The 23,794-nt window shown below is 34.3% G+C and overlaps 1 protein-coding gene across 7 annotated transcripts in view; it reads left to right on the plus strand.

Annotated features, from left to right (window-relative positions):
* RBM26 (RNA binding motif protein 26) overlaps nt 1–23,794 on the plus strand; it is an 85,936-nt gene that overhangs the window by 41,454 nt on the left and 20,688 nt on the right. For 3 of the 7 annotated variants that reach the window (XM_008059186.2, XM_021712954.1, XM_008059188.2), the window contains exons 11-18: nt 1,053–1,212; nt 4,560–4,724; nt 5,350–5,481; nt 6,731–6,802; nt 18,046–18,171; nt 18,856–18,930; nt 20,591–20,758; nt 22,179–22,283. In XM_008059186.2, the coding sequence (XP_008057377.1) occupies nt 1,053–1,212; nt 4,560–4,724; nt 5,350–5,481; nt 6,731–6,802; nt 18,046–18,171; nt 18,856–18,930; nt 20,591–20,758; nt 22,179–22,283 (1,003 nt within the window). The remainder of the gene's footprint in view (nt 1–1,052; nt 1,213–4,559; nt 4,725–5,349; nt 5,482–6,730; nt 6,803–18,045; nt 18,172–18,855; nt 18,931–20,590; nt 20,759–22,178; nt 22,284–23,794) is intronic. The other 4 variants (XM_021712957.1, XM_021712956.1, XM_021712955.1 and 1 more) reach the window with 3 other exon arrangements.

Here is a 23,794-nt window from a genome sequence, read left to right on the forward strand (position 1 = left end):
TCTGTTCTGTAGGCAGTCCCCAACTAAAATGTAAATTGTTTTATAAACATTTGTAAGTTGTCTGATATTAGAAAGGCATTTTCCTACAGAAGTGGTATGGTTGTTGAAGACATAATTTTTCCTCTTTCCATTTCCCCCTTCTCCAAAATAAACTCACTCCTTAATTTAACTTAGACATGTTGTTGAATACTAGCTAGATATAGGATAAATCATGAGCCCTCCTGTCATTAAGGAAAGTAGATGTGGATCAAGTCTGGCAAGAGACTTTAGCATGTAGGCAATTCTCATTAGGAGCTAGAAAGGGCTTTTGAGGGGCTTGGGAAGACTGGATAGACACTGGATTATCAAGGGCTTCAGAGAAAGGAGTAATCCAAATGTTGGGGTGTGTGATGATTCATTTATAAATTTGCATGTGTGAAGAGAGACTAGGCTCATACTCTTAGAGCACTAACATTTAGTAATGGCTAGTTTCTACTTCTTGCTCTGTGATTAATTCTGTGATTTAAGCCAAACAATGTGACCTCTCAGGGCCACAGTTTGGTCCTTTTTTTCAGGTGTCAAATGTATGGCGTATAGTTCTAACAGTTCCTTTTTTTTTGTTTTTAAAGCTAGAGAAGTTAAGACAGTCATCAAAGAAAATAAAACTTAAAATAAAATTTAAAATTTAATCAAAGTTTTAAAACATGTTATGTTTCAGTAAGCTAATTTTTACAGGAATTGCACAAATATTATATATGCAAACTGACTAAAACAGGGTACTAAAATCTTTCTTGCTAACAATGGTAAGTAGGCACAGATCAGAGGAGGAAAGTAAAAAATGATATAGCAGAACCTTCTCAGTTGGCTTTTGTGAAAAATGCTAACACTACTTACTTTGGAAACTTCTTTGTTTGGAAGAAAATGTAAATTTTCTGTATCAACTGTAATTTTAGTTTTTGGAGAAAAATTGAACTTAATTGGACATCAATTTTGCATGTAAAAATTGATTCCTTTATACTTGGTGCAGGAGTCAGTATTTATAATGTATTGATTAACTTGAATTTTGTTTACAGACCAAATTTTAATAGAACAAACAGCCCAGGCTTTCAGAAGAAGGTTCAGTTTGGAAATGAAAATACTAAACTTGAACTTAGAAAAGTTCCTCCAGAATTAAATAATATCAGCAAACTTAATGAACATTTTAGTCGATTTGGAACCTTGGTAAACTTACAGGTGAGAGCCATGAAATGATTTTGTTGTCTCTGCTTAATTGTTTAGGGAACATAATACAGCAAGAAAACTACCTTTATAAAAAATATTATGGAAAATTTGTTAATATTCTAAATTTGGAAAATTGGACATGAAATGGAACTTTATCTTTTAGAAAAATGTGTGATTGTGATTTTGAATAAGTTTTTTACTTTAAAAAAGATGGGAGTTTTGACTGGTCATATTATTGTAAACCTTTTTTTTTTTTTTTGAGCTGGAGTCTCACTCTGTCACCCAGACTGGAGTGCAGTGGCTGCTCCCGGCCACCGCGACCTCGACCTGCTGGGCTCTGGCGATCCTGCCACCTCAGCCTTCTGAGTAGCCAGAATTACAGGCATGCACTACCACGCCCAGCTGTTTTTTTTGTTTTGTTTTTTTTTTTGATTTATTGTAGAGATGAGGTCTTGCCAAGTTGTCCAGGTGGGTCTCAAACCCTCGTGCTCAGGCAATCCACTCACCTCAGCCTCCCAAAGGCGCAGGATTACAGGCTGAGCCACCGAGCCCGACTGGAAACTTTTTTTTCCCCCCTCCCCCCATTGTAAACTTTTTTATCTAATAGAGGTTGTCAAAATTATGGCAAAGTTAGTCACACTAGAAAAATTGAATCTTGTAGTTTCAATTCCTCAGTGTTTCAGAATCATTTCAGCAAAATACTTCAGTTAAATTTATTTTGTTTACTTCAATGGTAGGATGTATTTAACAGAGATTTTTCAGGCCCAGGTACCATAAAATCTGTAATTAGTTTAGACTGTTTACCACTTTTGAACATTATTCAAGATAAATGACAGTATAATTTGTATTTGACTTTACCTAAAATTAGACCTTGGCTCTGGTGTATATATCTTGTGTGTTTTTTTTAGTATTGCGTTTACGTTAAAAGATGTGTTTGAAAGTGTTGCAATAATATGTTGAGTTTTTCCCTATTTTGTATGGTGCTCTTCTTTTCAGTTAAAGTAATTATGTATTCTAATTCGTTAAAAAATAAGCATAAATTTTAGAGGTTAAAACTCATCCTGAGTTGGTATTTTGGGAATTTTGTTTTGCCATTAAAAAAGCATTGTAAAAGTAATAGAGGGGAAAAATGAACGTCTGCTTGGGGTAGGACAATAGAGATATATATAGAATTTTTTTAAAAAAATTTTTTGTTTAGAGACAAAGTCTCACCATATTGCCCAAGCAGGTCTCGAACCAATGAGCTCAGGTAATCCTCTCGCCTCTGCCTCCCAGAGTGCTGGGATTGCAGGCATAAGTCATTGTGCCCAAGATATATACAGAATTTAATGGAAATGTTTCTCCTTCAACTGTTTGTGTTCCTCACATTCCCCTACCCATATATAATTAAATTATTGTTGACAATTTACCATGTGTTATTATAGATTTTTTTTTTTTTTTTTGATTTGGAGTCTCACTCTGTCGCCCAAACTGGTGTGCAGTGGCCGCTCCCAGCCACCGCAGTCTCGGCCTGCTGGACTCCGGCGATCCTTCCGCCTCAGTCTTCCCAGTAGCCGGAACTACAGGCACGCGCTACCATGCCCGGCTAATTTTTTGATTTATTGTAGAGATGAGGTCTCGCTGCCCAGGCAGGTCTCGAACCCGCGGGCTCAGGCAATCCCCTCACCTTAGCCTCCCAAGGGTGCGGGATTACAGGCTGAGCCACCGAGCCCGGCTAGATTTTTTTGTTTAGTAATTCTGTATCTGTCTATCCATGCACAAACTTAAAATTATTTATGAGCTCCCGATATACATATTACCCTATAGCTATTTACTTAATCTTGAATATCTTTTTGTAACAATTTAATTTGGTCTACCACATTTATATCTAGACATAAAAATAATTTTCAGAATATTCTTTTCCTCACACAATTAACTACACTGGTAATATCAATAAAAAGATTTTTCAAAGCCAAAAACTGGTATCTGTTTATTGTTTCTGTTTGCATTTACTCAGTTGCTAGTGAGGTTGAAATCTTTACTGATTCTTTTGTTCTATCTGCATACTTACTACCTGCACTATTATTTATAAAATATATTTTTCCAAAATCAGTTTTAAAAACACTTTAGCTTCATTCTAATTAAACATAGTGGTGATGCTGATGTTTTTAATTTTTCATAAATGTATGATTATTAAAAAATTACCTAAAATCATTCTTATAATTAATGTTTATTGACTACTTATGACTGCATACACTCTGTTCTATGTGAATTATTATTCTGTTTTTAAAATAACACTACATAGTGAGTGCTGTTATTATCTGAATTTATACAAGAGGAAAACAAGGCACAGAAAGGTTAAATAATAATGATTATGTGAGAGTAGTGGCCAAAGTTTAAACCAGGCAGTTTGATTCAAACTACTCTTAATCTCTTTTCTGTACTGCTTCATACTACCACTGCTTTATATACCATACTTTGGAAAAAACTGCTATTATTGAAAGAATAGAACAGTTGAAGTGAAAAGCCTTGGATTTATTACTTATTAGTTATAAGCGTCTATAGCAAGGTTCCCCAACCCCCTGGGCCGTGAACCAGTACCGGTCCTTGGCCTGTTAGGAGAACTGGACCACAGCAGGAGGTGAGTGGAGCTCCCCCTCTTGTCACATTAGTGTCAGTATTAGATTCTCATAGATGTGCGAACACTGTTGTGAACTGCGAGGGATCTAGGTTGCATGCTCCTTAGGAGAATCTAATGCCTGATGATTACCTGCCCCGGCCCCTGTCCATGGAAAAGAAAATTGTCTTCCGCTAAGCTGGTCCCTGATACCAAAATGGTTGGGGATTGCTGGTTTATAGAATCATTATAGAAATCTCAGTTTCCTCATGTGTCAAATGTGATTAATGCTGTTGTTATGTAGGTCTTTTTTTGCTCTTAAATTTTCTTATGCTCTTGGAAATATTGTGAAAATTACATATTTGGGATATTGTTTAGATGGGCTTTACTGTAATTTTTAGTTAGAGATAACCCCTTGCAAGATAGTTTACTGCCTTCTCCAGACTATATGGATCTTAGCCATATCATTCATTGGCATATGTGGATTATTTCTCAGTTACTTATTAAAATTGGGGGTAAAAGGAGAAACATTTCGAATGCCTATGTAACATTTGTGCAATCGGCATTCTCTACTGCTGTATAGAGGAAGCTTTTTTAATGCTATAAACAATTTTTGATTAGAGTGGTGAAAGCTAGATATAAGGAAATATAAATGTAGAATCTTACCTGGAAGGATCAGTGTATTTCCGTTGTTGAGGAATTTTACTATATGAAGCAACAGATTCCTTTGGAGATTCATTGTTCTTGATATTTTAAATCTTAGGTCGCCTATAATGGTGATCCCGAAGGTGCCCTTATCCAGTTTGCAACATATGAAGAAGCAAAGAAAGCAATATCAAGTACGGAAGCAGTATTAAACAATCGCTTTATTAAGGTTTATTGGCACAGAGAAGGAAGCACCCAACAGTTACAGACTTCTTCCCCAAAGGTAAGAGAGAAGTTTGTGTGGAATTAAGTGCCTTTCTTAGAAAGCTCTTAGCATAGTGTTTAAGAGCAGAGGCATTGGAATCAGGTAGATTTGAGTTAAGGTCCTGGTTCTACTGCTAGCCTCTGTTAACAGTGTAGACTTGAGGACGTTGCTCAACCTTTTTAACCTGTCTCTCATTTAATTGTGACATTAATCCCTGGCTTAGAGAATTATAGGATGATATGTGTAAAACATAGTCCCTGGCAGATAGGAGTATTTAGTAAATGGTAGCTATATATATTCCAGAAATTCAGATTATGGCTTCATCTATTACTCACCCCCAATCAATGATTCAGTGTGTAATGTTAGATTAATTGCTTGTTGAGGTATAACCGTTTATTTTTTGATTGTTAAAACACAAGGTAGTGAAGGATGGACTCTAAGTTTTTTCCCCATACTTTATAAATAACTTACTTTATATAAGAAAACATCTATTTGTATGTGTGGAGGAAATAGGAAGACGGGTTTTGATTATGAGCTGCATTTTATCGCTGCATGGCAATTTAGAAACAATAACACAGTTACTTTCATACTTCCCATGCTCCTTAACTAATCAGCTTGTTTAAATTTTTTTTCTTGTTCTGAGGTAATGCAGCCTTTAGTCCAGCAGCCCATTTTGCCTGTTGTGAAGCAGTCAGTCAAAGAGCGACTGGGTCCAGTACCTTCAAGTACTATTGAACCCGCAGAAGCCCAGAGTGCCACTTCAGACCTTCCTCAGGTAAAGGGAAGGGCTTATCATTGTGCCTGACATAAAAGGTCTCAGTAACTTAGTTTCCCTTGGTGATCTGAATTATAGTTAATTGCTTATATTGTACACGGAAATATGATAGTCTTTACATATTTGAACCCCACCTGTAAGTTTGCTTTAAAAACATTACCATAACATTTTTTTCAGTCCTTGCTTTCCCTATAGTATTTGAATCTTAAATTCTTCTCTCCAGTAAATTCTTATGAGAAAGATTTCTCTTTCATTTTGTGGAGGAGATATTTATTAGCAAAACTGCCCAAAGAGTGAAATATAGTACTTGAAATCTTATTTTTTCCATCATCTTTTTTCTTAATTAGAGTAATTAGAATTCTGTTCTAGAGATAATTGTGTAGTAAACTGAGCTTAAAGTTTTGGGAAGGGAAGCCTTAAGCCATCATGTTAAACATGCTTGATATTATACTGTTTCCAGTACTTACACAGCTCTTTCAGAACTTTGCATCACTTAATCCCGACTCTGGGATTCTCTTCTCCATATGTCATTTCCTTCCCACTTCCTTCTATACTAGAATGGCAGTTTCTTGTTTCTGTATTCTCAGTCTCTGAAACTTAGCTTTCCTTTGTTTCCAGATGTTTCATCATCTGTGAAAAATACTGTCAGCATGTAATATACTACTTAGTAATGAATGCCACCTTATTAAATAGTCTTCCTAGATAATTCCTGAAGAATAAGATATTGAGATTCTACAAGAACATACAGAATGTAAATTAGTAAATTATTAGTTGTTAAGAAAATTCCCAATTCTAATATCCCAAATCATCATCAAATACAGTGTATTTGGATGTAAGATAGTTATACTTTACAAAAGAATGGTACTTATTTTTAAGCTCAAGAAGTGGGTATATGTTTTACTGAAATCTAATATTTAAAAATTTCAGCCTTTTCTGCTTGTTAGCATAGGATTCTAAGAATTTATGATTCTGTGTCAGTGGAAGGGACTTTATATAGCAACCTACTGGTCAAACCTCTTATTTTATATCATAATTTTTCAAGATTGAGTAATGTTGCATGCTGTTTATTTCTGTTTTTCTACACATCATCTTTCTCTCTCTCTCTTTTTAAAATAGGCCCAAATTTTTGTGATTAGTATCAGTATATTCATAGACTTATTATGTATTAGTAGAATCAGAATGTTCAAAATCCCAACAGACTTATATATGTTTGGGGAATCACTGAATATGTTCATTTTAATTTTTTTAGAATGTAACTAAGTTATCTGTGAAGGACAGGTTGGGTTTTGTATCAAAGCCATCTGTTTCAGCAACTGAAAAGGTAAGAATAGCATGATGTGTTTGTCTTGGCTTCATAAGTGTTTTCAGGTGGCATCTTAATTTTTAATTTATTTCATAGTTCTTAACTCTTGCTTCCTAATAGTATCCGTTTCTATCTTTTTGCTTTCCATTAGCTGAAAAAGAAAAATATTCGCCTAACTTTTTTTTACTTTTGCATCAGCGTTTTAATACTTGGCTGCTCACTATATTTCTGTGTGTTCCATTCTTTTTGTTTGTTTTTTTCTTTTTATTTACTTCATTTTCTTTGAAGATACTTTGCATTTGGATTTGACAACTCTGGCAACCTAATAGAAAGGGCCATGAATTAGAAATTTTACCTACATTTGAACCCTGGCTCTTACTAACTGCATGATGTTGGGCAGTATTCTTAACTTCTCCAAATCTTTTGACTCATTGGTAAAATGGTGATGATAATATTTGTCTTGCGCATGGGGTTTTGTGAGGATTGAATAAAATCATTTATTTAAAAGTATTTTATTAACTGGAGAGGATTGAATAAAATCATTTATTTAGAAGTATTTTATTAACTGGAGACTATGATGTAAATGTAAGTTTTTTATTTACTACTTAGCAGTTATTGATGTAGCCTGACAATATATTTCTTCATTTCTTTTTTCAAATGAAGGGGTAAATAGTGACTAAATTAAGGCCATTTATACATCTGTCTTATACTTCTGTGTAGATGTGTTATTTTTTTCTTTTTAGGTATTAGTGAATGTCCTGATCTTTAGTCTTATTTGAAGTATGTGAAATCACAGATTGTTAGAAGTAGATGATCTTTTTTGTTTCTATTCACTTATCTTAAAGGAAGCCAAGGCTCAAATAGTTTTATGATTTCATCTATATAAGTTACTGAGCCAGAACTAGAATCTGGATCGTCTACTTCTAGTCCTTGTCTCTTTCCAGCCTGAAAATTACAAAGGAAATTGACTTCCTTGGTAAACAAAGCCTCCAGTGAGACAGCTAACTTGTTGTCTTCACTTGTTCTTCAGTACATTATTTTCCTTATTTACTATGTCAGACTTCGACAATTTTTAGAAATTTGAATCAGTCTTATTCTGTGTATCATATTTTTCTCTTGGGTATCTCGGCATTACTTCAGGCATAACATGACTGAGATGAACGCATTATTTCTCATATAAATTAACTTCTCTAGCCCCAGCTTAGGGAGTGAAACCACCATTTTCTAAGATATATGATCTAAAAAGCCTTATAGTCATTTACTTGTGTTGTTGCAGTTCACTTATTTTTCTCTGCTACTACCTTCACTTCCCTGACCTCTAGGTGCAGTATCTTAGCTGGCATCCTAGAATTCCGCTCCTCTAGTTTATACTGACACGCTCCTACTGTGAGACTTATTTTTAATGTTAATTCATTACAGAAATTTTCAGTTTCTCAGCTAAATTACGTTGCTTGATTCACAGCTCATTGACCACCTCAGTGGTTCTGGTTGTTACTTTGGCTCTAGTCTTTCATTTCTACTCTAGGGAATACTTTTCTGCTCATTGTCCCTTGCCCTTTCCTGTCTTTTTTGTTTTTTTTTTTTTTTTGATGGTGATTTTTCTGGAGTGCATTTCTCGTTGTCTAAGTAAATTCTAGTCATCCTTTAAAAATTGGAATCTTTTTAACACCTCCTATAAACCTCCAGATTTTTCCATTGGATTCCCCCCATCTTTGAATTTCTGTGTTGCTTAGTCTGTGCTACTAAACTTAGCAGTGTCAAATATTTACTTGATTAGGTTTATCCTCCTTCAAAATAAATAATTAAGAAATAAAAACAACATGCTTGAGGTGATGGATATGCTAATTACACAATTTGAGGTGATGAATATGCTAATTACATGTTTGATCATTGCACAATGTATGTATTAAAACATCATACTGTACCTCATAGTTATGTGTTAATTAAAAGCAAAACTTAAAAAAACACTAAGTTCTACTATCCTTTGTATACTATGGAGCAATTCTGTAGACATCTAAAATCCCTGGTTATCTTTAGGATCTGTTGACTTTGAAGTCTGTACTAATTATAGCTTTAAAAATTTTTTTTTGGTTTATTTTGTTATTGTTTTACTATTATGTTTTAAAGTATTTGCATAACTTTAAAATAAAATGGATACAAATTTGAAATTGATAGCATAACTTTACTAATATATAACCACTACATATACCTATATATATTACACTGATATAACAACCACTAACTGAATGTGTGAAAAATCATTTAATGATAGCAGACTATTTATGGAAAAAAATTACTTGATAAACACCATAAGTAATCTCTTATAAAGAAGATGTTTATAGATATGTAACTTTTAGTCATCTTCACTGAACCCATTTACAGAGTAACAAATTATCTTTACTTATTCTTGGTTATTTGTTTCCTTAGCCCTTGAGGAGTTTTGGTGCAAAATTCTTACAGCACAATGATTCAGAAAAGTCTTAGGAAGATAGAAGAATGCTTCCCCATCATCAAATATTTAAATGATTCTTTTTAAAATTGAAGGCAGAGGAAAACTCAAAGCTAGTATCTATATAGTATGCTCTGTTATTGTTAAATAACTACATAAGTATAACTGTACCATCCCTATAAACAACATAAAGTAAACCCTTTAGTGATTATTCTAAGACCTCATTTTTGAAAGAGGACTGACTAGAAGAGAGGAAAGTAAAAAATCTAATTGATGCTATTACATATTAAGATATTGCAATTGGTATTTAATAGCTATTATTTGAGTAGATTTGATGAATGAAATTGTTTTGAGTGCTTCTGCTTACTACAGAGATTGATAAAGAATAAAGGTGGCATCTGTATATACTGTCCTGGTTAGTTTTTTAAAAAGACTGAACTCTTCAAAATTATCTTCTAATGCCCTCCTAAATCTAAGAAGGTAAATTGAATAATGAATTAAATATTTCATTTTCTTTATTGTATCTGTTTTAGACATCAAATTTATGATACAAGATATTGTTCTTTGGTAGTATTTTTTTTTTCAATCTAAAAATATATCTTGTTGCCTTTGCATGATGTTGTATTAACTTTTATACCATGGAATTTTTAAAAGGGAAATTGGTTATAATTGAAAGAACATTGCATGTCATATAGAGACTTCAGCTGTTGATTTAGCAACTGCCATAGTGTGTGATGCTGAACAAATCTTATTCTCTTTTTCTGTAACTATAAAATGCAGTTGTTCTAATGACTCTTTGATTTTTTACATTTGGATTTGTTGTGTGATTTTGCTACTCTACTTAAAATATAAAGATTAGGGAGATTTATGACAGTTTTTTCTTTCATAGCTGTTATTGATTATTTTTAATTTTTATTTTTTAACACATTAGCTTCTGTCAAGTTTACTACCTGATTTATTTTTCTTACAGGAAAATATGACTTCTCTAAAAGTATTAACTTTGCTAAATTTTCAGGGAACTAAGCTATTATAGCAAAAATTAATTAGTGACTGTGCACTTCAGAATTTGATATTTATAAAATATTTGCCTGCAAAATTGTTAATTTCTTTGGTTCTTTTAATCCCTTTTCTATTCCACTTATATTTGGATTCTTAAAAAATTGAACTGAGAAACACAGACTAGAATGGTAGTTACCAGGCCTGAGGGTAGGGGATTTAGAGATGTTGATCAAAAGACATAGAATTTCAGTTAGATAGGAGAAAGAAGTTTGAGAGATACCTGGTGAGCATAATTATTAACAATGTGTTGTATTCCTGAGAATTGCCAAGGAAGTAGATTTTAAGTGTTCTTACCTCAAAAAATATGTGAGATGATACAAATAATAATTAAATTAGCTTGATCTAGCTATTTTACAATGCTGAATTTTAAAACAACGTATTGTACATGATAAATATACAGATAATCCCCAACTTATGATGGTTTGACTTAGGGCCTTTCAGCTTAATGATGTGTTTATTGGGGTTTATGCATTTTCAATTTAGCGATATTTTCAACTTATCATGGGTTTATTAGAATGTAACGCTATCATAAGTCAAGGAGCATCTGTATATTATTTTTATTGTCAACTTAAAAAATAAATTAAAAATTTAAAAATAAGATAGATCAGTGGATTTGGAAAAAAGGGCACTCTTGGAAGAAAATCAGTGTTCTTCTCTAAAAATATTTATAAATTTAACTTTAAACTAAAATTCTATTCTTCTTCCCAGAATCCTCAGTTCAGTTTTGTATAGGCTTGCTGTGGCACACCTCTGTGCTGCATTAAGCAAATATCGTAAATGAACATTCAGATTTACTGAACAGATAAATATTTGCTTAAAGTAAAAATTGATTATAAAATAATTGTACTAATAAACTTTCTACACACAACTCCTCAGACACTGTCTTTTTATTGCATTAAAATGGGATAGTTCTGCTTTAAAAACCTGTTAGAGCTGCTTATTATGAGTGTGGTTGTTAAAACATAACTATTTCTTTTGTATTAATTTTCAACTTGGGCATTGGTTATTTAAAAATGTATTTGAATGACTTAATTTGGAATAGCTTTTTATAGTAAGTAGTTTTAACAAAATACTTTTTTTCCCTTTTATTCTTATTCATGGGGAAAAGCTGTTTTTCTTTGTAAATATTACTAGTAGTTATGGCTAGTAATATTTTACATAGGAAATAAAATGATGGATTGTAACCTCTGACTCTTCAGGGAAAGGAAGAGGTATTATACATTATAATAATATAGCACATGATACTTTTCAACTTTTTTCTGAGTTCAACATACCAAACCTGATAAGATACTACCAGACAGGAAAATTACACACCAGTATCTCTCAAGAACATAGAGATATCCTAAATAAAATATTAGCAAATGTCCACTGATATGAGATATGTTATACGTTGTGAACAAGTAGGATTTATCTCAGAATTTGAAGTTGATTTAATATTTGAAAAACAGTTTCATTGACTACAATCATAGAATAAGGAAGGAAGAAAACCCCAGATGATTATCTTGGTACCGAGAAAGCGTTTGATAAAGTTCATTACTTGGTTACATCAAACATTCTGCAAAGGAGAAATAGAGGAAAACTTTTTGAATTTGATGAAAAATATCTGCAGAAAACCCCCTACAGCTAACATTGTATTCAGTGGTGAAATGTTGATTGCTTTTTCCCTGAGATAAGGAAGAAGACAGGGATATATGCTCTCACCAGATTTTTCCATTTTGTACTGGTCTAACCTGTACACTAAGAAAATAAAATGAAGTAAACCATATAAAGATTGGAAAGAAATAACACTGTTTACTTGCAGATGACATGATTGCATATGTAGAAAATCCAAAAGAATTTACAAACAATTGGGATTAGTAAGTAAATGCAGTAAGATGTCTAGAAGTAAATATGTAAAAATTACAGCACATATCAAAACCCATTTGAAAGAGAAGGTGGTGGTGTTTGGAAAGGCCACTGTTTATGCTTGGACTGTGTTCTTAGGAATTGGAGCATCTTTTCTTTTGGGTTTGTTGCTTCACTACACTGGTTTTATTTTTAATGGATTTTCGTTTTTTAAAATACACATATCTTTTACTATCTAAACTCTAACTATCAAATAGATTCAAATAGTGAACAGTATTTGTAATTATATAGTTTGTTTGTGAGACACATTTTATATTTATATCCTAACACCTCTGAATTGAGCTGTGTCTTATAGTTGTTGGTGTTTATGGTTATATTTGACAGCGTTTTTTTCTTCAGTTGAAGTATATAAAATGATAGTGTATCTTACAGTCGTTGAATCTTAGGCTTAGTGAAATATGTTAGTGCAGCGGTTCCCAGCTTTCCTGACATCAGGGACTGGTTTTGTGGAAGGACCAGGGTGAAGGGGAGGGATAGTTTCGGGATGATTCAAGTGTATTATATTAATTGTGCACTTTATTTTGTATTATTATTACATTGAAATATATAATGAAATAATTGTATAACTTACCATCATGCAGAATCATTGAAGCTTTGGGCTTATTTTCCTGCAACTCGATGGTCTCATCTGGGGATAATGGGAGACTGTGACACCCGAAGTATATTGCTTTTGTCCACTCTATTCCATAATCTCATTTTGGTTGATGTCACTGCAGAAAAACCTGCTTCACAAAGATAGGATGTTGGAAATGGAAGCAAGGTTTTTCAGTGCTTTTGTGGCAGTCTCAGGATATTCCGCTTTTACTTTAATCCAGGGTGTATGGTGAGTAAAGTTGTCTCAAACATATTTTTAAGGCCACTGTCATTTGCATTCTCAAGCAGTTGATCCTCTTCTAGCATGGACAAAGTTGATTCACCTGGCTCATTCACAAATGGGTCATGGATCCATTTCTTCCTGGATAAGGGTTCTTTCATGGTTGGGAAGTAATGCTTAAACTCTTTTGGAAGCTGAGACAGGTGATCCTGCACCAGCTGGGAGAAAGAAGGCCTTGGCTCAGTCTCTTTCAAAATCTCTGCTAATGTTTAAGCATTTAAAAATTCCCAGTGTTCACTTGTCACCCCCAAGATTCCTGTTTGACTTTGAATTTAACAACTTTGTCTGCCGACTTGAATACAGTTGTTGTTTTCCCTTGAAGTGATAGATTGAGTTCGTTGAGCAGGTTGAATATGTCATACCAGTAGCCTGGGCTCGGTGGCTCAGCCTGTAATCCCAGCACTTTGGGAGGCTGAGGTGAGTGGATTGCCTGAGCCCGCGGGTTTGAGACCCGCCCAGGCAACTTGGCAAGACCTCGTCTCTACAATAAATAAAAAAAAATTAGCCAGGCGTGGTAGTGCACATCTGTAGTTCTGGCTACTTGGAAAGCTGAGGTGGAAGGATCGCTGGAGCCCAGCAGGTCGAGGCTGTGGTGGCCAGGAGCATGCCACTGCACTCCAGTCTGGGCGACAGAGTGAGACTCCAACTCAAAAAAAAAAAAAAAGAGTATGTCACATCAGCAGTCAAGTTTTGTGACCCATTCTGTGTCACTAAAATGTGCTGCCAGTGGTGACTGTTCTTCTAAAAGAAATCTCTGGAGTATTTCTAATAACTGAAAAACTCTGACCAGTGATCTGCCTTTTAGAAAGCCACCTCACTTCTGTACTTCTGTGTGTAAGAGAAGACGTATGTGCTCTGTGTCCATCTTGTCACAGAGCCATGAAAACAGATGTGAATTAAGGGCATGTACTTTGATGGGGTTGATAATTTGAATCACATCCTACAAAACGTTAAGTTCAGGTGATATTTTTTGGCTAGCCAGCATTTCTCTAAGGATGACACAGTACATAGACTCACATTTAGAAGTAAATTATTTCACCCTAGTAGTGAAACCAGAAAGCCGTCCTTTCATGAAGCCACTTCATGCATGTGTATACCTACACAAAATGATCAAATTAGTTTTCCCAATATGTAATCATTCAAAGACTTGAATAGTTCTGCATCTGTGGTATTGACTGGCAACAAAAATGCACATAACATTTCTGCATGCACATCCTCCTGAAAAATATATCACACAGAAGCAAGCATTGTTGCCTTGTTGTCAGCATCGGTAGACTTATCAATCTGGGTTGTATACCATGACTTATTAATCCTCTCTAACAATTGTTCCTCAATATCATCTGCAATTTCATCAATTCATCTTCTAGTTATGGTGCTAGCTGAAGGAGTAACATATGCCACCTTTTGAACAGCAGCGTTTCTTAAAAGTTTATGACACCTGTCTTTAGCAGCAGGTAGGATCAACTCTTCATCAATAGTAAAGGGCTTCTCAGCTTTAGCAATGTGATTAGCCACTAAGAATGATCTCTCAGTGCACACATTTGATGGAGTGATAGCCTTCAATAATTGCTTATGTTGTTTGTGTTCACTTGTTTTTCTTTTGAAAGACTCCAAAGGCTTGTCTTTTAATGAAGGATGCTTGGTCTCCATGTGGCAAAGCAGTTTTGAAGTTTTCATTGCTTCATTGGATAGGCATTCACCACATATTATACGCAGGCTTGGAGAATGTGAATGTTGCTATAAACTCGTGGTTTAAGAAGGACTCTGGTATTTTCTTTTAAATACAGCCTTTTTTGTGTTGGCAGTCTTAGGGTCTTCTGCTGAGACAGTGGGTCTTTCCCCCTTTTCAAAGAAGCTCTCCAATTTTGTTTTGTTTTTAAACTCATTTTGGCTAGTGTTAGCTTATGGGCTTGCCAAAACTGTGACTGAGACAAGTGTGCAGTGTGGGAAAGAGGCGTGGATGGAAGTGGTAAATAAAATAATTGGCAGGCCATGTGCATACTAAACTGAGTATCGGATTCTGACTAAAAGCCTGTCACCAGGTGCAGCTGTACAGTTGAAGTGCACTTACTGCTCACTGATAGGTTTTTGATATGAGTCTGCAAGCGATTTATTATGGTCTCTGTGTAGTCAACCCTTATTGCTAATGTTATTCTATATTTACAGCTGCTCTCCAGCACTAGCATCACTGTCTCAGCAATCATCAGGCATTAGATTCTCAAAAGGAGGGTGCAACCTAACTCTCTCGCATGTGCAGTTTACCATAGAGTTTGCCCTCTTATGAGAATCTAACACCCCTGATGATCTGATAGGAGGCGGAGCTCAGGTGGTAATGTGAGCAACGGGGAGTGGCTATAAATAAAGGTGAAACTTTGCTTGCTTGCTCTCTGCTTACCTCCTGCTCTGCTGCCTGGTACGTGTCCGTGGCCCAGGGGTTGGGGATCCCTGCATTAATAGATGTTTTTATAGAAGGACATTTCTGGATGAATATAGGAATACTTCTAGGAATAAAGGAATCTTCTCATTCCTAACAGATACTTTTATTCACTTTTTGTGCTCCTTAGTCTGACACCAGATGTTAAGGATGCTTTGAAAAGGAGTATTTCCTCTCACTGAAGTTGGAGAAATGCTGGATTAAGTAAATTATATGGGTTTCTTTACTTCTAGACTTCTTACTGCTTTTATTATGATAATATACATTTAAAACTGGAAAATAGGGTTGTGATATTGTTTCCAACTTATTTGAGTATAGTATTTTTTTTGGTCACAACTTCTCAATGTGTTATGGACCACTCATGAAGAAAATAGTTTGTGAAATACTCAGTTATACTTTTTTCAAAAGCAGATTAATCTTGTGCTTCTTCTCTTACAAAGTCTTTTGTCCCACCTTTGTATAATCATATAGTTTGGCATTTTGTGGTATGGTAAGATAGCATGGAAGAAATTTTTCTCTGGAATTACAGAGAATGGTCACTGAAGTTAGACCATAGACAAAATTTGTTTATTCATTATTGTAATGAATGCAACCATTTTATATTTGTTAGTGATATCTGAATAGAAGTTTTACTCATTGAAGAAAATAATCACATTTTGATACACATCAAAAATTGTTGGGAACTTTTATTTTTAAGTATCAGTTGTACTATATGGGACTAGTATAATTACAGTATTCTAGGTTTCTATTTCATATAGAGGGTAAGAGATTCTTGAATATTTAGAATAATGATGAGTTGTCTAAGCTTTGCGATGTTCCCTAATCTAATGCATGATGAAAGATTAGAGTGGGCTTTAGATTACTACTCTTCTATTATACCCAAATGTTAACATTTTAGTGACTGAAAAGTAGTAGCATTTTTCTTATTGGTGCTCTTCCACTTGAGTAGTTCTTTTAACGTTTTTTTAAGTTGTGAACTCCTTGAAGACTTTAAAGGCAATGTTTTTTCCTCTGAAAAACTGCAATGTTCGCATACATGTTTTCAGGTTTAGTTTGTATAGCACTCATAGATCTTCTTGTAAGAATCCCTAGAAAGCTGGGCTTGGTGGCTCAGCCTGTAATCCCGTGCCTTTGGGAGGCTGAGGTGAGTGGATTGCCTGAGCCCACGGGTTCGAGACCCGCCTGGGCAGCGAGACCTCATCTCTACAATAAATCAAAAAATCAGCCAGGCGTGGTAGTGCATGCCTGTAATTCCGGCTACTTGGAAGGCTGAGGCGGAAGGATCGCCGGAGCCCAGCAGGCCGAGGCTGCGGTGGCCAGGAGCGGCCACTGCACTCCAGTCTAGGCGACAGAGTGAGACTCCAACTCAAAAAAAAAAAAGAATCCCTAGACTCCTTTCTAAGAATCAGTAATCAACCACTCCATGTAACTTAAACTGTTCTGATTTTGAAGGATAGATGACAGCCTATAAACACTTTCAGGATTTGCATTGACCCTTATGTAGAAAAGGAAGGTTGTCCTCTCTAATCTATACTCATTTCTGTTTAGTTTAGTGCAAAAATGTTTATTGACTACTTACTGTGTACCCTGGCACTGTTGAAGGCACTGACGGTACAACAGTGAATCAAGTTATTTAAAAAACAAAACTCTCCCCTTGTGAAATGAATTTTTTGGTTTGTAAGGACTTTACACAAGATAAAGTTGAACTTTAAAGATGAGCACACTGAGACCCAAAAAGGTGCTTATCTTACCCATGATCTCATAATTAATTGGTGATAAGACTTAGCTTCTGGAAGAAGCACAGAGGAGAAAGACATGGTCTTCGTTTAAAGGCCTTTACAATGCAGACAGGGAGAAAGACAAATTAATTAATTTATCATCAAGTCATTTAAAAAATATCTAGTAGTAGCTAAAACTGGCTAATAGCTTTTTTACTTAATAACTGAAGGAGTAGCATTTCATATAAGTATCTGGGTAAAAGAGAGAAATGATTAGGACTTTGGAGAACTTGGTTGTGTTATGCCAAACCTGAGCTGGGTCGAAGGGAATGTCATCACTTCAAGTAGAAGGAGCATTGCTAGCAAAGGAATGGAGAACAAATATAACAGGGTGTATTTCAGAATGGCACGTTACAAATGATTGTGTTAAATTGTTTGAGGGGAGGCATTCAGTTTCCTTCTGTCCCATACTCGTGTGTGGTTTTTGCCTTAGTCACTAGGAATACTAGGAAATGTATTTAACAACTAATATTTTCTCAGTGATTTAGTAATGGCAGTATTTTTTCTTGATTTTATGTTTTTGCATGTTTGTCTCTATTTTTTTTCCTATAGGTACTTGGTGCTAATTTAATTTTAATTTGAGGGCTTTCTTTTCTAATCACCAAATATGATTTAGTTATTATAAATATGAATATTCAATGTGCTTTGAACTTGAAGTTTGACAGTAGTGCTTTAAAGTTAAATTTTTTAGAAAATAGGACTTCGGAAATCATGAATGGCTGATACTTTTGTTTTTTTAAGAAATTGAATTTGTATTGGTAGGTGTTGTCTACATCTACTGGCCTAACGAAAACAGTGTATAATCCAGCTGCTTTGAAGGCTGCACAGAAAACTTTACTTGTTTCTACTTCTGCAGTTGATAATAATGAAGCACAGAAAAAAAAACAGGTAAGTACGGCTAATATAGCACACAAAATTAGCATATAGGAAAAGATGTATGTTTTTCTCAGTGCTTATTGTGAAATAAGACTAAAGATGGCTGCCATCATTCTGGGATTACAGAAGTAAGCCACTGAGGCTGGCCTGTATTTTAAGGTTTTTTTTTTTTTCTTGAGACGGAGTCTCACTCTGTCACTGAGGCTGGAGTGCAGTAGCACGCTCACGGCCACCACAGCCTCGATGTGCCGGACTCAGGTGACCAAGTAATTGGAACTACAAGACACACACTACCACGCCCAGCTCTTTTTTTTGAGTCAAGGTTTCACTCTGCTGCCCAGGTTGAAGTGCAGTGGTGTAATCATGGGTCACCACAGCCTCTACCTCTTGGGCTCAAGGTATCCTTCCACCTCATCCTCCTAAGTAGTTGGGACTACAGGTACCTGCCCAGATGCCTGGTTAGTTTTTTGTAAAGGTGAGGTCTCGCTAAATCAGCCCGGTCGTCTCAAACTCTTCCCACCTCCCAAAGTGCTGGGATCACAGGTGTGAGTCACCACACCTGGCCATAAATTTTACAGATTAAAAATTTGCATATAATTTTTGTTACTACACTCCTGTAATTACAACCATTTTTTTCTCTTAAATAATTTTATCTTTGGTAATATTCTGTTTATATTTTTTTGTTCCTGACTCTAGGAGGCACTGAAACTTCAGCAGGATGTAAGGAAAAGGAAACAAGAAATTTTAGAAAAACACATTGAAACACAGAAGGTAAAATATTAAAGTTAGATTTGGCAAAATTTATTTAAAATGTTTTATTTTGATTGAATTTAATCTTACACTATCTGGATAATCCTAAGAAAAAAATTTATTGTAATTGGTATGGTAAAACTGAAATATTTATCAATGATAATTTATTGGAGATGAAGAGCGTATGTTAAATGGTAGGTATAGTTGAAATGGAACTATGGTTATCAACAGGAAATTAAAATGAAGTAGTATGCATTCAGCTGTGTTGCTACAGAGTTGTTTCTTCAACAGATAATGAAATGGAACCTTTTTAAAGTGTTGATATGTAACTTTCTTTACTAGCTTTCCAGTCCTGTGTTGTTCAGTACAGTAGTCAGTAACCACATGTGACTATTGAATATTTGCAATGTATCTAGTCCAAATTGAGATGTGTTGTAAGAGTAAAATACACACCAGATTTCACAAATGTAGTATAAGAAAAAAAAAGAAATATCATAGTAATTTTGTTGAAACGTAGCATTTTGGATATATTGGGTTAAATAAAATATATAATTAATTTTATTTATTATTATTATTGTTTTTTGTTTTTTGTTTTTTTGAGTTAGAGTCTCATTCTGTCGCTCAGACTGCGAGCGCAGTGGCCACTCCCGGCCACTGCAGCCTCGACCTGCTGGGCTCGGGCGATCCTTCTACCTCAGTCTTCCGAGTAGCCGGAATTACAGGCTACCACGCCTGGCTGATTTTTTGATTTATTGTAGAGATGAGGTCTTGCAAAGTTGCCCAGATGGGTCTCAAATCTGCGGGCTCAGGCAGTCCACTCACCTCAGCCTCCCAAAGCGCCGGATTACAGGCTGAGCCACCGAGCCCAGCTATTTATTATTTTTTTAATGTGACTGCTCGAAAATTTGAAATTACTTACGTAGTTGATATTATTTCTTTTGGATAGTGTTTCTCTATGACATTTAACTAGTTTTAGTTCTTGATTATGTCTGGTAAAATAAAAGTTACAGTATAATGTTTAAAAATATGAAAATACAGAAATATTATTTGAAATTTACGTCTTTTGTAACTTAAAGTTGGATATATTTGAATAAGAGATAGCATATGCTTTTCACCAAAAACTGAAACCATCCTGACTCAGAGAACCTATACGTTTGTGTGACTACTTCTACCCCATATTACCTTGCTTATCTTCTTGTTTCCTATTCATTTTGGAGATATTCTCAGGTGATAAAGTAATTAAATGTTCAGGTTTTCTATTGTCATATGAAAGAAACCATAAAAACTTTCCTCTGGTTCTTTCTGGACTGCAGACTACATTTAGATTGGGAATGCTTAGAGCAGTAATATCAACAAATGGATTAGAAAGTAAAATTGTTGATATTACTTTAAATTGACCGTTTTTGGTGATAGAATTGAATTTTTTTGATTTTATGTTTTGAGAGACCCAAATAGTAATATAGTTCTTCACAAAGTACACCAAGAGTGAAACTTGAATTGAAGTGATAGTTAGCCTCACCAGATCTGGTGTTCTGCTGTCTTTAGAAACATGGTGGTTGTTAGCTTTGTCATGAATGCGTAAACTAAACTTAGTAGTATTTATTTTTATACTTTGCAGTTTGCTTTATTATTCATAGTTGTAGTAAGTATCTTAATATTTTTCTCTTTAAAAATTTGGCAGATGTTAATTTCAAAACTGGAGAAAAACAAAGCAATGAAGTCTGAGGATAAAGCAGAAATAATGAAAACTTTGGAGATTTTGACAAAAAATATTACGAAGTTGAAAGATGAGGTCAAAGCTGCTTCTCCGGGACGCTGTCTTCCAAAAAGTATAAAAACCAAGACTCAGGTATTTTAATTTTCATGATTTTTTATAGTATTGCTTAATACAAAATACTAAACACTATATTTCAAATGTGTAGTTTTTCTTTTAGGTCATATCCCTTGTTCAAAGTTTGACCATGGTGGGTGCCATTCTCCCCCGCCATTAATAAATGCAAACAAGTAGAATCTACTAACTTTATGAATCCCGTGGAGTTAATAGTTGAAAAGTTAGTAATTAGGAAAATAGTTAAGGATTCTCTTGAAAAGGGTACATTGAGGACAAAATGATATAGGTACTTGAATGCTTGACTGAAAGTTTGAGTTTTATATTGTAAGTAATTGGTGTTATAAAAGGCTAATGACAGAGAAGTAACGTTCGTGATAGTATTGTACAGAATGGATTGACTGAAAAAGGGGAAAAGATAACTTACTAGATCCAAATGAGTGAGCAAAATAATTTCAGATGATAAGAAGTGATTAGAGAAAAAGGTTCATTATTTGATATTTATACTTGGTGTGTGTTTTTATGTGTAGAGACAGGAGTTTATATTGATATGTGTAATTTAATGCAGCACCACATAGTTCTTAGTTTTTTTATTTCATATTTCTTCTTTATTTCCACAATGACAGCTTGGTCTCACTAACATCAATATATTGTTCATTAGCACAGTCCTATAATACATTCAAAATAGTTCCAGAATTGGCACAGTACCACTTACAACAAGTAGTTGAAATTAAATTTTCAAAATTTATTTGCTCTCTTTAGAACCTTGATATATTCTACTAATAGTATAAAGGGAGAACTGTGGTCTAGAGTTACTTTTTTTCCCACTTGTGTAGTTGTTACCAATTTGATTAAATTAGGTTTATATGTATTCTTTCCTGCTATCCCCAATTCTTACTGATTTAATTTTACTTTTTGAACAAGTAAAACAACTAACATGATTCAAAAGCCAAACTATATTTTTAAAAAATCCTTCCTTTTTGATCCCTGATACTCTTCTGTTCCCACCCACTCTCTGTAGGTAACCAGTGTCATTAGTTTTTGGCTTATCCTTTTAATTTTTCTTTTTATGTATATATATATATATATATATATATATGCATGTATGTGTGTGTATTTCCTAGAATATATTGCTAATTAGCATCTTGATTGTTTTGTTTTTCCTCAGTTTTTTCTGAAAATTACTCCATATAAGTCTCCCTCTGGCTGTTGTATGGAAAATGAATTTATAGGGAAATCAGTGAAAGTAGCAACAATTTAGGAAGTTACCATGGTATTGTGGAGGGGTAGAGTATTATGACTTGGACTAGAGTGATAGTACTGGAGATAGGAAAGAAATGTATGGATTAACTGGAAATTTATTAAAGTTCTTTCATAAAAAAATTTTGTATGAGTGTAGGATAATTGTCACCTAAACTATTAATTATTTACAAATTTTCAGATGCAGAAAGAATTGCTTGACACAGAACTGGATTTATATAAGAAGATGCAGGCTGGAGAAGAAGTCACTGAACTTAGGAGAAAGTATACAGAATTACAGCTGGAAGTATGTTTTGTCACACCTACATAGTACACTTGGAAAGAGCAGATGGAGTTGTGGTTCATTTGAAAATATATTCCCTTTATACTTGTCAACACTTGTTGTTAGCCCCTGTCATACATATTGGGATGTTAACATAAGAAAGCAGGAAAAGGTTAACATGTTTTTTCAGAGCGATTAGAGAAAATCTTATTTAGTGAGGGGTGGCAGTAATTCTGCCTACACATCCAAGTCCCTCCATTTCTAGTGAATTTTATTCCCTGTTTTTAGTCTGTCCTTCTTCTTGAGGAACAGAAAACTATTAAAGACTTTTAAAATATTCTGATGGAAATATTCTTTGCATATAGATTGAGTTGCTGTGTAAGTATGAGACTTCTAGTGATAGAATTATATTGAAGAACATGCTTACTTGAGTTTTGCCTATAGGTGGTGCTGTGGATATTTATAAAAGAGAAAATAAACTGCTTTTTTATAGTTTAGTTTCATGATTATTTTATATAAGTAACAACGTTCAGTGAAATTGATCCCTATTATGTGACATGAGAATTTTGAATGTTTAGCAAAAAGATGTTAACAAATTGAAATTACATTTTAAAGTACAGAAAGAGACCTTAATGTCATTAAATAGTTGGTACATTGTTATATTTATCATTGTATGATACAGTAATTTTTGTATTTTAGATTATTTTGCTTAAACTGAGAATCATGATTTTTTGTTTTTGGCAACTTTATTTAATTTTTTCAACACAGTAGAAATCTGTGTTGAATACTGCCATCCAGGCATTAAAGACTTAACATTTAGCAGCTACCGGACTTGTCTTAAGGCCCTGTCTTGTCTAAAAGTCAGAGAGCCATAGGATGCTGTCCTAAACCTGCATACGTTTGTGTTCTCTGGAAACTTGATCTGGTTGCATGTGTGTCATGCCTAATTTTTTTTTTTTGAGGGGGGGAAGGGGGAAGATTTTGAAAGTGATAGATTTCTTGTTTTTTTTCTTGTAGAGACAGGCTGGTCTCGAACTTTTTGCCTCAAGTGATCCTCTCACCTTGGCCTCCCAAAGTATTGGGATTACAGGCATGAACATTGGGCCTGGTCTGATTTCTTTTATTTTAATACAGAAATTGTGTTTTCCCCATTCTGTATGTTCTATGCCAGTTTTGGTGGAATTCTAAAAACAAAATATAACTCAAAATTCTGGCCTGTAATTTTAGTCAATATATGACAGCATTACTCAAATTTTTATTAGTTTCTTTTTATAATGTTATAACTAAACTCTATTTTATGGTGGCTTACATTTAGTTTTCAGTTAATATTAGTATATTCAGTAATATATTATTTCCCAGAGTATATTTTTTCACCACAGTAATTTCATTAGTTGTTAATAGCTAGGGAAAAAATGTTCTTACACCAAATAATATAACCTTGGAAAAGGTTTTATTAGATGTGCTTTTTGACTTCAGGGTTTCTTGGAGGCCTTTGTGAGTCTTTAAAAATATGTGTTAAGTATTCAGTGTTGCTC

Source organism: Carlito syrichta, unplaced genomic scaffold (genome assembly GCF_000164805.1).
Source record: "Carlito syrichta isolate Samal-C Ts95f unplaced genomic scaffold, Tarsius_syrichta-2.0.1 Scaffold303785, whole genome shotgun sequence".
In the NCBI taxonomy this organism is placed as follows: domain Eukaryota; kingdom Metazoa; phylum Chordata; class Mammalia; order Primates; family Tarsiidae; genus Carlito; species Carlito syrichta.